General features: G+C 36.8%; 1 protein-coding gene across 1 annotated transcript; it reads right to left on the bottom strand.

The window, feature by feature from the left end:
• Nucleotides 1–2562: 2562 nt before the first annotated feature.
• LOC18032324 lies at nt 2563–3115 on the bottom strand. Its single transcript, XM_024185039.1, has 2 exons — nt 2939–3115; nt 2563–2844 (listed from the first exon to the last, which is right to left on the bottom strand). The coding sequence occupies exons 1-2, from the start codon at nt 3087–3089 to the stop codon at nt 2723–2725; spliced, it is 273 nt and encodes a 90-aa protein (XP_024040807.1). The 5' UTR covers nt 3090–3115; the 3' UTR covers nt 2563–2722.
• Between the last annotated feature and the right edge of the window lie 11056 nt (nt 3116–14171).

Raw genomic sequence — 14171 nt, 5'->3', positions numbered from 1 at the left:
TCTTCCAACAATCAATAATAGAAGTTGGAAAATCAATTATTTATGCAAGCAGGTAATATGATATTGAAGTTGTGGATCGAATGGAAGTGAGCACAAATGTCATCTCATCTCCATGCCACAAGTGGGATCATCATCATCATCATCGAATTGTTGCTTTTAGGGAGTTTTGGTGGGTGATGAATGAAAGAGAGTGGGGCCTTTACCCTTTATATGAGGTCAATCATTTTATTGGTAACTTAATCGATAGAAAGTAAAGGAAATGATGGAAAAAGGAAATTTGGAAAGTGTTTCCATTGCTAAGCTTAGATTGGCTCTTCCTTTAAACGTCTGCAAAAGAATCTTCACCTAATACTCTCTCTATCTCTCAATCAATTGCCTATATTCACTGCATTTTAATAGTTTAGAATATTCTTTTGGGTAATCAATTACTATTAAAACATTAAAACAAACAATATATAAATAAGGAAACCACTAGCCCTAAGGGCGTAGTTGGGTTGGTTGCAATGAAGTTGTAGATTCTATCAAAACACGAATTCGATTCTTAAGGGTAGTAAGAGGGATAAAAACTGTATTTGAGTTTGTCTACCCCTTACCTTTAAAATAATAAGAAGAAGAAGAAAACCACTCTGTCAACTAGATAGTAAACCATTTTTCTTCTCCTTCATGTGAAAGGAGGTTGAAAGAAATCTTGGGCGTGTTATTGGAAAATTCATAACGGGCTAAAGGCAATTGGGCTGCGTAGGAATTGGACTGCAATACTAGAAGCCCAATACTCAAACTTTGAGTCCGGTGGGCTTAGCCCAAACTTCCAATTGTTTTCCTTGGAAGTTCGAACTTTCTCGTTATAGTTTCTTTTAACAAAAACGATCCACACAGCGCTTGATTGTTAGAAACCTAAAAGCCATTGATTTACCAACTTCTTCGTTTGTCTTGCACTTCAGGTAAATTAGAGTTTTGACTATCCGACAGTGCTCTTTTAACATTATAAAAACTATAATGATAGGACCACGAACTATGTTGTACAAACTAATATATACAAACTGGTGTGGCAAGAAGAGATTGGATGAAAAGTGATAACGATTACTTTTTTAATTATTATAGACCCATGATGATTTTATATAATTAATCTCCTCATGCTTCGTCAGTTCATACGCACTTGTTTGTACAAGACGGTTGTGGCTCTATCAATACTGTTATAAGAAACACTTCCAACGGCGTCCTGAGTTACGTAATTAGATCCTAAATTCCTCCTGAAGCTGATGGCAACAACGAGAAGGTAAAAGAGGCTATGTTGACATACGGATCATTTGATTCTAATCCACACTTCTGACTTCAAACAATCTGCTAAACCAAACATTAACGCGGTGTAGAAGAACAAAAACTCAGTATTCAATTGATAAATTGGCTTGCTTTCATTAAGTTGTAGAAAGATCTTGATTTACGAGAAGATTACTGGAGAATAATAGAATTCAACCCAACGGATCTCTGTCTAATGGAGGAGACTCTGCATTGCATTCAAAGTTTGAAAAAAACAAAGTCAGGCAGTCGCTACATCGATACTTGTATTAAAGCCAGGAATTCAACCAAAATGAGCCCCCGAACAAAAAAGGAAAAGCCCATAAGTAACTTAATTTCTTTCAACAAGAATACGAGGAAAGCCGCTTTTGAATTAGCCGATCGTCGGTTAAACCCATAATTAAAATCCTGTCCGATTCAAAACTAAGATTATTGAAACTCAGCTGAAGAGTCAACCCCTACGACCATAACCATTTGTCGAGAGTTGAGAGGAATCATAGTTGAGGGAAAAAAAAATCTGCAACGGGGTTAACTAGTGGGGTATAAATTTACAAACTGAAAGGACTTATAGACTAAATTTGAACTCAAGTCAACATATCTAGTAAGATAGATGAATATTTCCCACTCAAATCTGTAATTTAAGGCTAGTATTTGACTGTGCACTTGCAAATTGGAACACAAAAATGAAAACTCATCCAAAAATATGGAAGCCACTTGGCTGAGGAATAAGGGAGAACATAAACAGCTCACAATAGCTAAACAGGATTAGGGCGATAAAGGATCCAGGGTTTATGAGAACCCAGCAAATGGCAGTATGGAAAAATGTATGAAAATTAAAAAAGCACCATAGAAGTGTCCTATTTTCTGCTGAACATCTGCGAGGACGCTTCTTGCGACCACAAAAACAGAGAAAAACAAGCATTATCAAAAGCCTAAACAGATGGCTAAAGGTTACCGATGGTCAAGCCATCCCACGGATTGAAAAAGAAATCTTGTAATACCCACACAGTAGCTCAAGTCTGAATAACAAATGCAGCACCGGCAGGCTAATATAACAGCAATATGCATTCTTAACCAACTTTCCATTGGCGCTAACATCTAAATGCAACTCTCTTCTGCTGACAAACTCAAAAAGCATTTAAACTGTTTCACTCACAGAATAATATCTGAAACCTAAACAATTGAATTTTCTCGAGCGGCCTTGAGCAATCTACATCAACTAAATTACTCATTGAATGCACATTTTTTTTATAGCCAAGCTGATCATGATTTAAAACAAGTAATTTTATTTTCAACAGATTATAAGTCGAATTGAAACCCAACTACAGTACAAATCCCATTAATCACTCTAATTAAAAGTTTTGATCACTAGCATAATTAGCAATCCGATTAACAAAATTACTCAAGATCTAATCATGACAATACCCTAAAAGAGAAGCCTACGAGTGTCAACGACTCTTTTCGTCCGATATTCACGCGCTCCTAAATCCGACTCATCGTGCCACCACCCCATCGTTTTCTGCGCCTCGTAAACAATCTGAGTTATACCTGCGAGGCAAGGAGGATTCAATTGAACAAGTTTAAAACGTGCTTAATTAGCAATCTGAGATTGAAACTGGAAGCAATTTAATGTAATTTAAACCTTGTTTAACAGTTTGTTTGTTTTCACGGATCTCTTGAACGGTAGCAGAGATTTTCCAGTAAAGTGGCCGGCCGACGTAGAACAGTACCAGGATCACGATCACCGCCGTTGCTATCCGAAATGCAAGTCTTGCTGTTGATGACGCTGGCATTTTTTTTTTCGCTTTCAATTTTCTGATTTTAAAATTCAGACAGCACTGCTGGATATTAAAGGCTGGAGACTTCTTAGAGAAAGCGGCTTCTACGCTGTAGATGTTGCCACGTCATCGCATGAAGGGACGTGCGATTCTTTCTGATTTGGAGATTTTAACTTAATTTTTTGGAAAATGCTACTTTTTTCGGGTCAAATCCCAAATTATTTCAAAACGACATCGTTTTGATTTTTTTTTCTTTTTGCTTTCATAAAACGTAGTTGTTTCAGCCTAGTAAAAACAAAACCAATTAAAACAGAAAAAAAACGTAGAGAAACAGCTACTCTATGTAGAGAAACAGCTACCCTTATCTCTTCCTCTTCGATTTTTCAGCGCAGCTGTTTAAGCTCTTCTTCTTCGATTTTTCAGCAGCCGTTTAAGTTCTTCCTCTTCAATTTTTCAGTAGTTGTTAAAATTTTCTGACATAAGACTAAGTTTCGGCATTTGCACAAGCTAAGGTACGAATCTTCAAATTTTCGAAGTTTCAGTTTTGATTACAAATTTCTGTGAAATTTTTGTTGTCAAGTTTGTATTAAAATTTCTTTTCGAATTTCTTTTCCCTTTGTAAGAGCACTCAAAACCAAATTCACAAACAAAGATGAAACTTTCTTGCTGTTGCTATCGATCTTCTCTGTGTTTAAGAGCTTTCTTGCTTCTAAAGATGGCACAGACGAAGTAAACACGACAAAGAAAATGATGGCAAAAGCACCAAAACGATCCATGAATATATTGTAAACAAGGAGAAACCAAGAGAGAAAATATTTTAGCTTTTGAGGTGGAAATAAGTTGTGAAGAGAGAGGTTGATGGAGTGTTTTTTGGAAGCCAGTTTGGGTTTAGTATTTATAGGCAAGTCAAACTGAGATGTGAGAAAGTCATCACCCACCACTTCATACATAATGAAGAGGGGAAGACGAAGAGGAGAGGAACATTTGCTTTTGCCAGGGTGAAACGGTAGCGTTTTATGAAAAAGAGGAAACGACGTCGTTTTGATTTAATTTTCGAGATTTGATCCAGGACAAATAGCAGAACTCTAATTTTTTTAATTATAAAAAGTAAACCTTAATTTCTTTTTACTTATTTAATTTTTTTTTAATAAATTCCGATAACCAATCAACGGTCCAGTGATAGAGGTTCGAATTATGTCTTGATGTTCGAATTATGGGCCTTTTTAAGTTTTAATGGCTGAATTATGTCAACAACTTCGAGGGGTCCATTGTGATTTTCCATTTAAGGATGGATAAATGTCTTGATGTTTCACTGAAAAAAGTTTTCATAGCAATGATTAATCAATTACAACTTAATTTGGAAATCTTAATAAAATAAAAATCTGGGTAAAGGACACAGACACCCCTAACGTTTGAATAAGGGACATAAAACCCCTTAATGTTTCAAAAAAGACACTCAAACCCCAATTGACTAACGAAAATCGTTCCGTTAAATCATTAAAAGGTTAAAATCGTAATTACAAATTAAAAACAAGTGAATTGACTAAAAACCCACACACGCATCACACACACAAACAAACCCCACACACACACACACTGATTTCAGACAAATCTTTTAACACACTCACGGTTTGCCTCGCCGAACGCTGCTGGGGCTGCCGGAAGTTGCTGCTCACGCTACCGGAAGCTGCTGGAACTGCTCGTGCGTGGATCGAGACCGAGTCTAGTTGCCGGATCTGCTGTCGATCGACGTTTGGCTGCTACTTGTGCTGTTGGAACTGCTGAAATCTCGCGTTTGGATGTTGGAACTGCTCGCGTTTGGCTGCTGGAATTGCTCGCGTTTGGCTGCTACTTGTGCTCGCGTTTGGCTGCTGGTTGTGCTCGCGTTTGGTTGCTGGTTGTGCTCGCTTTTGGCTGCTGGTTGTGCTCGCGTTTAGTTGCTGGTTGTGCTCGCTTTTGGCTGCTGGTTGTGCTCGCGTTTGGCTGCTGGTTGTGCTCGTGTTTGGCTGCTGCTTGTGCTCGGGTTTTGAAACAATGAACAATTAGTTTTTAATATGCTATAAGGGTATAATGGTAATTGCACTTTAAATTTAGAATTTCTGTTAAAACAAACGGTTTCCGTTAGTCAATTGGGGTCTGAGTGTCTTTTTTGAAACATTAAGGGGTTTTATGTCCCTTATTCAAACATTAGGGGTCTCTGTGTCATTTTCCCTAAAAATCTGACGTTCTGTCTTTCAATGCCTAAGATAAGAACTTACAAGACGAAAAAAAAAAAAAACCATATAGAGCTTCAATATCATCGAATTACTAAAATAAGCTCTCTTTTTTTAATATTGATATATTTACGATCATAAATCCACTAAGATTAAACTACCTATTAATAAGATGTATTTTCAAACTTTGAGAATATATATACTCCATCGACATTTGTGGACAAAGATTGTTTATTGAGGCCTCATTTGGTGTTGATATTGGGTAGCTATAACTTACAAGTTACAATAGTAAAGTGTTTGGTAAATACTAACTGCTGTAATTTAAATTTAAATTGATTTGATCAACCACTTTATGATGAAAAACTTTTAATATTTTTAATAATTTTTATCAAAATTATTATTTAAGGGTTACGTTGACTACATATTATTAATTTTTATTTTATAGTTATAACTTTTTTTTCACAGCAGTCGAAGGTTAAAAGTTAGAATACCTCAATAACAAAAGGGACATAAAACAAAGAACCTTAATTTACAATATACACATAATTAAAATTTGTTGGTCTTTGTGTACTAAGATTTGCGGTCAATCTTTGAAAGTCAGACAAATCAAGTGTTATTTTTTAATCTATAACAAAAAGAAAACATATATGGCGCCAAGCGGCGTTTTCCACCCTTGATGCATCTGGATATACATGTATATTATTAAATGCATAAGTTCAATACATTGATGGGAACATATACTTCACCATCAAATGGGGCTTTTTGGTCTTTTAGTATCTTAAATCACATACCCTGCAGCTTTGAGCTTTCCTCACTTACCTGATTATCAAGTGATCGCTTCACAACAATTAAGTAATAATATTCCTTTTATTATTATTATTTGATTTGATCGATCCCTATCCAAATTTCAAATGATCATCCATTGTTATTAGTTGACTTGTGGGTCATCATTAGATTCCGTCGTTAATTTAATCGCCTATTAACTTTCCATTTGAATGAACTTAGGGTGTGTTTGGGATTGAGTTTGTGTAGCTGTATCTTAAAAGTTGTAGCACTAAAGTGTTTGGTAAATACTAACTGCTATAATTTGAAAGATACATTGATATGATTTCTCATTTGTTTGATAGAAAATCTATTTTATCTTTAATAATTTTATCATAATTATTATTTAAAATTTATATTTACTACATACTATTAACTTTTGTTTCATAGTCATAATTTTTTTTCACAACAGTTGTACCTTAAAAGTTACGACACTTCAATCCCAAACATGAGCCTAATTACCTATAACAAATGCCATGCATGTATTTTTCTGAAATTCAGATATCTGACCTTATAATTATTCAATATTATAGCAATGTCAGAATTCAAAGGCGTCGAATTTGCGCTTTTTTCTCTTGATTCATTAATCCTACGGCTACGAATTGCCCATTTCATATCGAGCCACTTTATTTTTGTAATTAGTCTAATATTAAAGTTATCTTCAAGAAAGAAAATCCAAGCCATTAAACAAATAAAAGATAATATCATATCGGATATGATTTTGAATTTAGAGGAATAAACATATGTGTCACGGAAGTTTGACAAAACCCACAATCACAAGCTAAGATTAAGAACCAGTTGTGGTATTTTTTTAAATTCTTCAACTTCAACAGAGATTGGTCTTCCATGCGTGTAGTTGATTTTGCTTGCTTATAAAATGGATGTGCTCTTGCTCTTTTAGCCACAGTGGCCTTATCCCTTCTTATACATTCTCATTCTACTTATTCTAGCTGCTTAATTAAGTATTTCCTTTCTCCTTTCATTTGCTGGAAGAATGAAGGCAGCTAGAAATAGCTTGTCGGTTCTCTTTGTTTCTCTACTTTTTCTTGGAGTTGCTAGGGTTTTACAATGCAAAAGCACACGGATTGAGTATAAGCTTTTACGCGAGAAGTTGCAAAGCCGCGGAGAAGCTTGTAACGGTTCTTATTGCTGGATGCAGTCAATAATACTCCAGCTGAGAAGGATGGGATTGGGATTTGCCCCGGAATCGTTTCATTTGTTGACATTCTCTCTTTGGCTGCTTGCGATGCTGTTACCTTCCTCGTAAAAGTCCGAAGTGAAACTATAAGCAAATATACACACATATACTTTTTTAGTTGTTACGTGTAACTGCCTTTTAGGGTTCACTATGCTTAACTATTATAGAGAAAAAAGTTCTTGCTTAATAATGAAGAGAACTTTTGAGGGGTTAATTAATTTAGTTAGTCTTACGTGAGGTACAGGCTCATAATTACTACACTCATCCAATAAATTCTTCCCATCTGGTACTTATTTTAAAATTGATTGATTACATGTACAATTATTTATACTATTTGATGATCCTATTGGAATGAATTAATCATTGGCAGTTATTCGCTCTGATGGGCAAATCAGGGAAGGGAATGTTTGATCCGACACACCTCGATTGGTTTGAGCGATTTGCGGTAAAAACAAAATTTATGTGATCTTTGTCATTCAAATTGTCTCCTAGTAACTGCCTTTTTAACCTACAAATATAATAATAAACTACCCCCTCTTGGAGCGAAAATTTTCATTCATCAATCGCCTTCATTATTTCAACAGTATCAATGGGCAAGAAGAAGAAACATGAGGAACTCAAAGTATGATTTTCTATTTGTTTATACGTTAAACGTGAATTAATCACTCATAAGGATGAAACAATAATAATTAACAAACTTTTTTTTATGACTCTTTACACGTACGTGCAGTTAGTTGTTGCAGAATTCAAAGTCTCAATGTATTGTAATGCATGCGAAAGAACTGTTGCTAGAGCCATTTCCAAGTTCAAAGGTACCCACACTTTTTATTCTTTATCATATATATACGTATAATATACATACATTCACATTATATCTGACGAACACCTGTGACAATTTTTCTGTTGATTAGGGGTGGAGAAATTTACAACAGATATGAACAAACATAGAGTTGTAGTAACGGGGCGGATTGATCCGCAGAAAGTGTTGAAAAAACTAAAGAAAAAGACGGGCAAGAAAGTGGAGATCGTAGATAATAATAATAATAACGAAGAATCACCAAAAGGTTGTCGCAATAATGAAGAAAATGAGGACTCTTATAGAGCATTACTTGATAAAACAAACGAAGATCTTGCAATATTGTTTGATTGTTGTAAATATAACGATGAAGTGCTAATGATGTTCAGTGATGAGAATCCGAATGCCTGTTCGATTATGTAGAGAAAGAGATTTACAAATTAATATGAAATTATATGTTTATGTAGGTATCAGTTATGCCATGTTTATATATACTTTACTTTCCTTGATGGGTATAATTTTGAACATATATATGTGTTAAATTTACTCTCATATATTCACCATGTTATTAAAGTGAAGTTAAATGATCAATGCTCTCACTGCCGCAAATTGAATTTCGGAAAAGTTAGGTTAAATTTATCTGTGCATGTACTCAAGTTTCAAATCGGTTGAGGTATGGATGGGGATTCATTTATAAGAACTTCATTCTCCGCTTTGATTAAACCAATCACAGCAAAAAATTCACCTGGTGATAACCAAGATGATGCAAACAAGAAGGGCAAGAACCAAGAAAGCCTTAGATTTGAACCTTACCTTTTTATCGAGAATGGTGAAATTCTCATGAATATTCGAAGAAAAACTTCGGTTTGGCCTGCCAAGGAGTTCCATTTATATATCCAGAGACAATAGTTTCAGTAATTTTGAAATTCAAGGCTTTGCAATTCTTCTCTGAAGTCGTAATATGTAATGATAAAAAAATATGAATGCGTCATTGTTGAACCTGTTCAACCGGGCAACTTGGATACACATAATACATTTAACTACGATGCCATTTAGGTAATGAGAACACAATGAGTTGTGAAACTAACCAAGTTATTTGGGACGGGGAAACGCCACCAGGTTAATTTACAAGAACAATCATTTTTTTTTTCTTTTCTACACGTACAACAATCAAAGAGACGATCTGAATATCACAGATAACCAAAAGTGGACATTCGGCAGCAGAAGGGTTAAAGACCTTGACAGTCCTGGTAGAGAGCACTTTGTTGAGAGTCGGTCTGTAGTCCAGACAATTGAGGGTGTTGGATCAAGATCAGCAAATAAACCAATCTCAATCCCCCAAGACCCACTCGACTTAGCTTTAATCAAAGAACAAATCAAGATCAACCAACGCTATGTAGAACAACTTAGCAAGAACTGCAGATATCAAAGAAAGTAAAAATAGAGGAACAATCAACACAAATGAGTAAAGTGGTTCAGCCACCAAGTGACCTACATCCACTGTGAAAGAGAGGAAGAAATCTTTACTGATTCAGTGTTTACAAGATACAAGATGTTTCGAAAACTATCACACTCTCTAATGAATATAATAATGAAGCAAGGACAGCTTATATACACGGCTGAATTGCCCTAAAAACAACCCCCAAAAACCAGCTCACCAGACCTGGGTTTGTTGCTAACAAAACCCAGAAATTTCCCGCTGATCTTAACAGCATTAACAGCCTTTCAAACTGGTTTCCGCACACGTGTAAAAGCCTTACTCAAAACCCAGCCTTCTTCAGTCGTTTAGAATAAGTAAAGCATGTGCAACATCACGTGCTTAACTTATTCAAATGATTGATGCTCCAGGCTTGTCATACATCTCATTTGTGACACATAATCGACACATCATCCAGTCCTGAAACCCAAAACTAACATGTCGTTTTCAACTACAAACATAGATTTGCAGTTCACTTCTCAACATTCTCCACCTTGAACCAAATCTGCAACTTCTCTTTTTCCCTCCATCACCATAATCGCTGCAGCTTAGATCCTGCAGACACCGGCTGAGTTCACACAGAACTCAAACTTGGCACCAGGTAAAGCTTTGGTTAACATGTCTACCACATTGTCATCAGTGTGTATTTTCGCCAGTTTTACCACTCCTTTTGACACTTCCAGCCTGACAAAATGAAGCTTGATGTCAATGTGTTTGGTCTTCTCATGGTGTATTTGGTTTTTGTTTAAACAGATAGCACTCTGACTATCATAGTGAACTGTTATTTGCCTCTGTTCATACCCCAGGTCAGTCACTATTCCTTTAAGCCAAATAGCTTCTTTTATGGCATCTGCTGCAGCAGTGTACTCGGCTTCAGTTGTTGACAAAGCAACAACATTCTACAAAGAAGCTTTCCAACTTATAGTGCACCCACTCAGTCTGAACAGATATCCAGTCAATGACCTCCTCTTAGCAAGGTCTCCAGCATAGTCTGAATCCACAAAACCTTCTACATTGATCTCCTTCTTTTTATCAGTCCCATATATCAAACCATGGTTTATGGTGCCATTAAGGTACCTCAAAATCCACATCACAGCCCTCCAATGTTCTTTCCCTAGATTTGCCATATATCTGCTTACTGCACTCACTGCATAGGACAAATCAGGTCTAGTCAGGACCATTGCATACATCAGACACCCTACTGCACTTGAATATGGAATTGAGCTAGCTTCAGATCTTTCAGCATCAGTTTTTGGACACTGTTGTGATGACAATTTGAAATGAGCTGGCAGTGGAGTCTGAATTGGCTTGGCTTTTCCCATTTCAAACCTCTCAAGCACTTTTCTGATGTAGTTCTGCTGTGATAGAATCAGGGTGCCATTCCTTCTATCTCTAATCAACTCAACATCAAAGATCTTCTTTGTTTTACCAAGATCCTTGATATCAAATGAACCCCTCAGCTGTTGTTTTAGTTTATTTATCTGATCCATATTTTTACATGCTATCAGCATGTCATCAACATATAGCAACAAATAAATCACACTGTCATCTCCCACACCCTTATGATACACACAGCAATCAAAAGGGCACCTCTGAAAACTGTTTTCAAGCATAAACCTGTCAAACCTCAAGTACCATTGTCTTGGGGATTGCTTAAGCCCATATAAGGATTTTCTGAGATGACACACATGATCAGGTCTTCTTGGATCTACATATTCTTCTGGTTGTTTTATCACAATCATTTCATTCAACTCACCATGAAGAAAAGCAGTCTTAACATCCATCTGCTCAAGATGCATGTTTTCTACTGCTACAAGTGCTAGCAAGATCCTCAAAGAGGTATGCCTTACTACAAGAGAGAATATTTCTGTATAATCTACCCCTTCCTTTTGTGTGAAGCCTTTGGCTACAAGCCTGGCTTTGTATCTCTTTGGCTACAAGCCTGGCTTTGTATCTCTTTGGCTACAAGCCTGGCTTTGTATCTCTTTGGCTCAACTTCTGGTATACCATCTTTAACCTTGTAAACCCACTTACAACCAACTACCTTCTTGTTTGGTGGTTTTTCAATTAAGGTCCAAGTGTGATTCTTGAACAGTGACTGCATCTCCTCATTCATAGCAGCCTTCCATTTTTCTGATTCATTTCTTTTTACAGCTTCTGAGTATGTTTTTGGTTCATCTGTGTCAAGTTCATGTGTTGCTGTTAATGCAAATGCAATCAGGTCTGCATGTGCATATCTCTTAGGTAGTCTTATAATCCTTCTTTCCCTGTCTCTTACAAGTTGATAACTCCTGTCACCTTGATCATCTTCAGATTCAACTTCTGATTCAGACATATTCTTCTCAGCCTCAGATTCTGATTCAACAATGGTCCTTCTTTTTGCAGCTGTAGTTGATGACTCCACCTCAAACTAAGACTTGTGGTTCTCACTCATGTGGTGGTTGGATTTAGTCTTTGAAGCTTCTAAGTGTTTGCATACTTCAGCTTCATTAAAGACCACATCTCTGCTGATTATGGCTTTTGGTGGCTTGAAATCAGTGCACCAGAGTTTATATCCCTTTACCCCTTCTGGATAGCCAATAAACACACCCTTAAGAGCTCTAGGCTCTAGCTTCCCTTGCTTTGTGTGAGCATATGCAGGGCATCCAAATACCCTTAAGTTTGAATAGTCAGTTGGTTTACCTGTCCAAAGCTCAATTGGAGTTCTAAAGTTGATTCCAGAAGATGGACTCCTGTTAACAATGTAACAGGCAGTGGATAGGGTCTCTACCCATAATGACATAGGTAATTTTGATTGAATAAGCATGCACCTTTCCTTATCCATCAAGGTTCTATTCTTCCTCTCAGCTAATCCATTTTGCTGAGGTGTATGTCTCACTGTTTTGTGCCTCACAACCCCATTTTCAGCACACAAATCATCAAACATCTTATTGCAAAACTCTAATCCATTGTCAGTTCTCAACTTTCTAACTTTTCTGTTGGTTTGTGTTTCAACCAAGGTTTTCCATATTTTGAATTTCTCAAAAGAATCATCTTTGTTTTTTAACACATAAACCCATACCATCCTTGAAAAGTCATCTATTAGAGACATGAAGTATCTAGCTCCACCTAAGGATGCTATCTGTGCAGGTCCCCACAGATCAGCATGGATATAGTCTAGGGTTCCCTTTGAGTTATGGACTCCAGTACTGAATTTTACTCTTGAAGACTTGCCTAATACACATTCTTCACAAAACCTTAAAGTCTCTATTTTGTCCTTCCCTAAGACTCCTTGCTTTGACAGTTCCCTCAGCCCTCTTTCACTCATATGACCTAACCTTAAGTGCCACATCATTGTTTTATCTAGACTCTGGTTTGAGACCCCAACAGCCCCTGTAATTGTTATACCTTGAAGCACATACATGCCATTGCTTAGGCTTCCTTTCATTAATACCATTGACCCTCTCATCACCTTTAAGGTATCTGATTCCAGCTTAACAAGACAACCCATTTTATCTAGCATGCCTAAGGAGATTAGATTCCTCTTCAGGTCAGGTACATGTCTAACATTAGCTAACTCCCTGGTCATACCATCTAACATTTTTAGTTTTATTATGCCTTTACCAACTACCTTACATATTGCATCATTTCCCATTACTACTACTCCTCCATCATAGGCTTCATAGTTAAGGAACAAGTTTTTATTGGGGCACATGTGAAAGGAGCAACCAGAATCTAGAACCCAATTACCTCTGGTTTGGTCATCAGTCACAAGTAGAACACTAGCTGAGTCATATCCATCATATTCTTGACTTTCTGAAGCAACAGCAGCAACTCCAGTTTTCTCCCTTGTATCTTTTGGCTTATTTTTCTTTTCTGGGCAATCCTTCTTGAAATGGCCTTCCTTGTGGCAGTGGAAGCATTTCATGTTCTTGGGCCTGGATTTAGATCATTTCTTCTTACCCTTGTTGCTCTCTTTCTTTTCAGATCTCCCTCTTGCCATTAAACCTTCAGCCTCTCTTGAATCCCTTTTTGTGGCAGCCTTAGAGCTTAAAGTTTCCTTCACATCTACCATTGTAAGGGTCTGCCTCCCATACATTAGTGTGTCAACCAGATGTTCAAAGGAGCTTGGTAATGAGCACAACAAGATCATTGCTTTATCTTCATCATCAATCTTTACATTTATGTCCTCAAGATCAAGAATGATCTTATTGAAGGCATCAATGTGATCTGTTATTGATGACCCCTCTTCCATCTGTAACGTGTACAATTTTTTCTTGGTGGCTAATCTTTTAGCCATTGATTTCTTGGTATATAAATCTTCAAGCTTCTTCCATAACCCTGTAGTTGTCTTCTCACCACCAACTTCTCTAAGTACTCCATCACTCAGGCTCAAGATTATAGCACTATGAGCTCTGTCCAGCACATCAGGTAGATCTTCAATAGAGACCTTTCTTGGCTTCTTTGAAGATGATTCCTCAACAAGAGCTTCATCCAAACCTTGATGCACCAGTAGAGCTCTCATCTTAAGCTTCCACATGTGAAAGTCATTTTCACCTGTGAATTTTTCCACCTCAAGCCTAGCTGATCCCATTTCCAAGATTAAAGAAAG

This window comes from Citrus clementina, unplaced genomic scaffold (assembly GCF_000493195.1).
Source record: "Citrus clementina cultivar Clemenules unplaced genomic scaffold, Citrus_clementina_v1.0 scaffold_9, whole genome shotgun sequence".
Lineage (NCBI taxonomy): Eukaryota > Viridiplantae > Streptophyta > Magnoliopsida > Sapindales > Rutaceae > Citrus > Citrus x clementina.
This window is presented reverse-complemented; position numbering and strand designations above follow the sequence as displayed.

Coding starts and splice junctions, on each gene's coding strand:
- LOC18032324 (XM_024185039.1), bottom strand. CDS start 3,089: ATGCCAGCGTCATCAACAGCAAGACTTGCATTTCGGATAGCAACGGCG. Junction 2,845..2,938: donor CAAACAAACTGTTAAACAAG/GTTTAAATTACA, acceptor CTTGCCTCGCAG/GTATAACTCAGATTGTTTAC.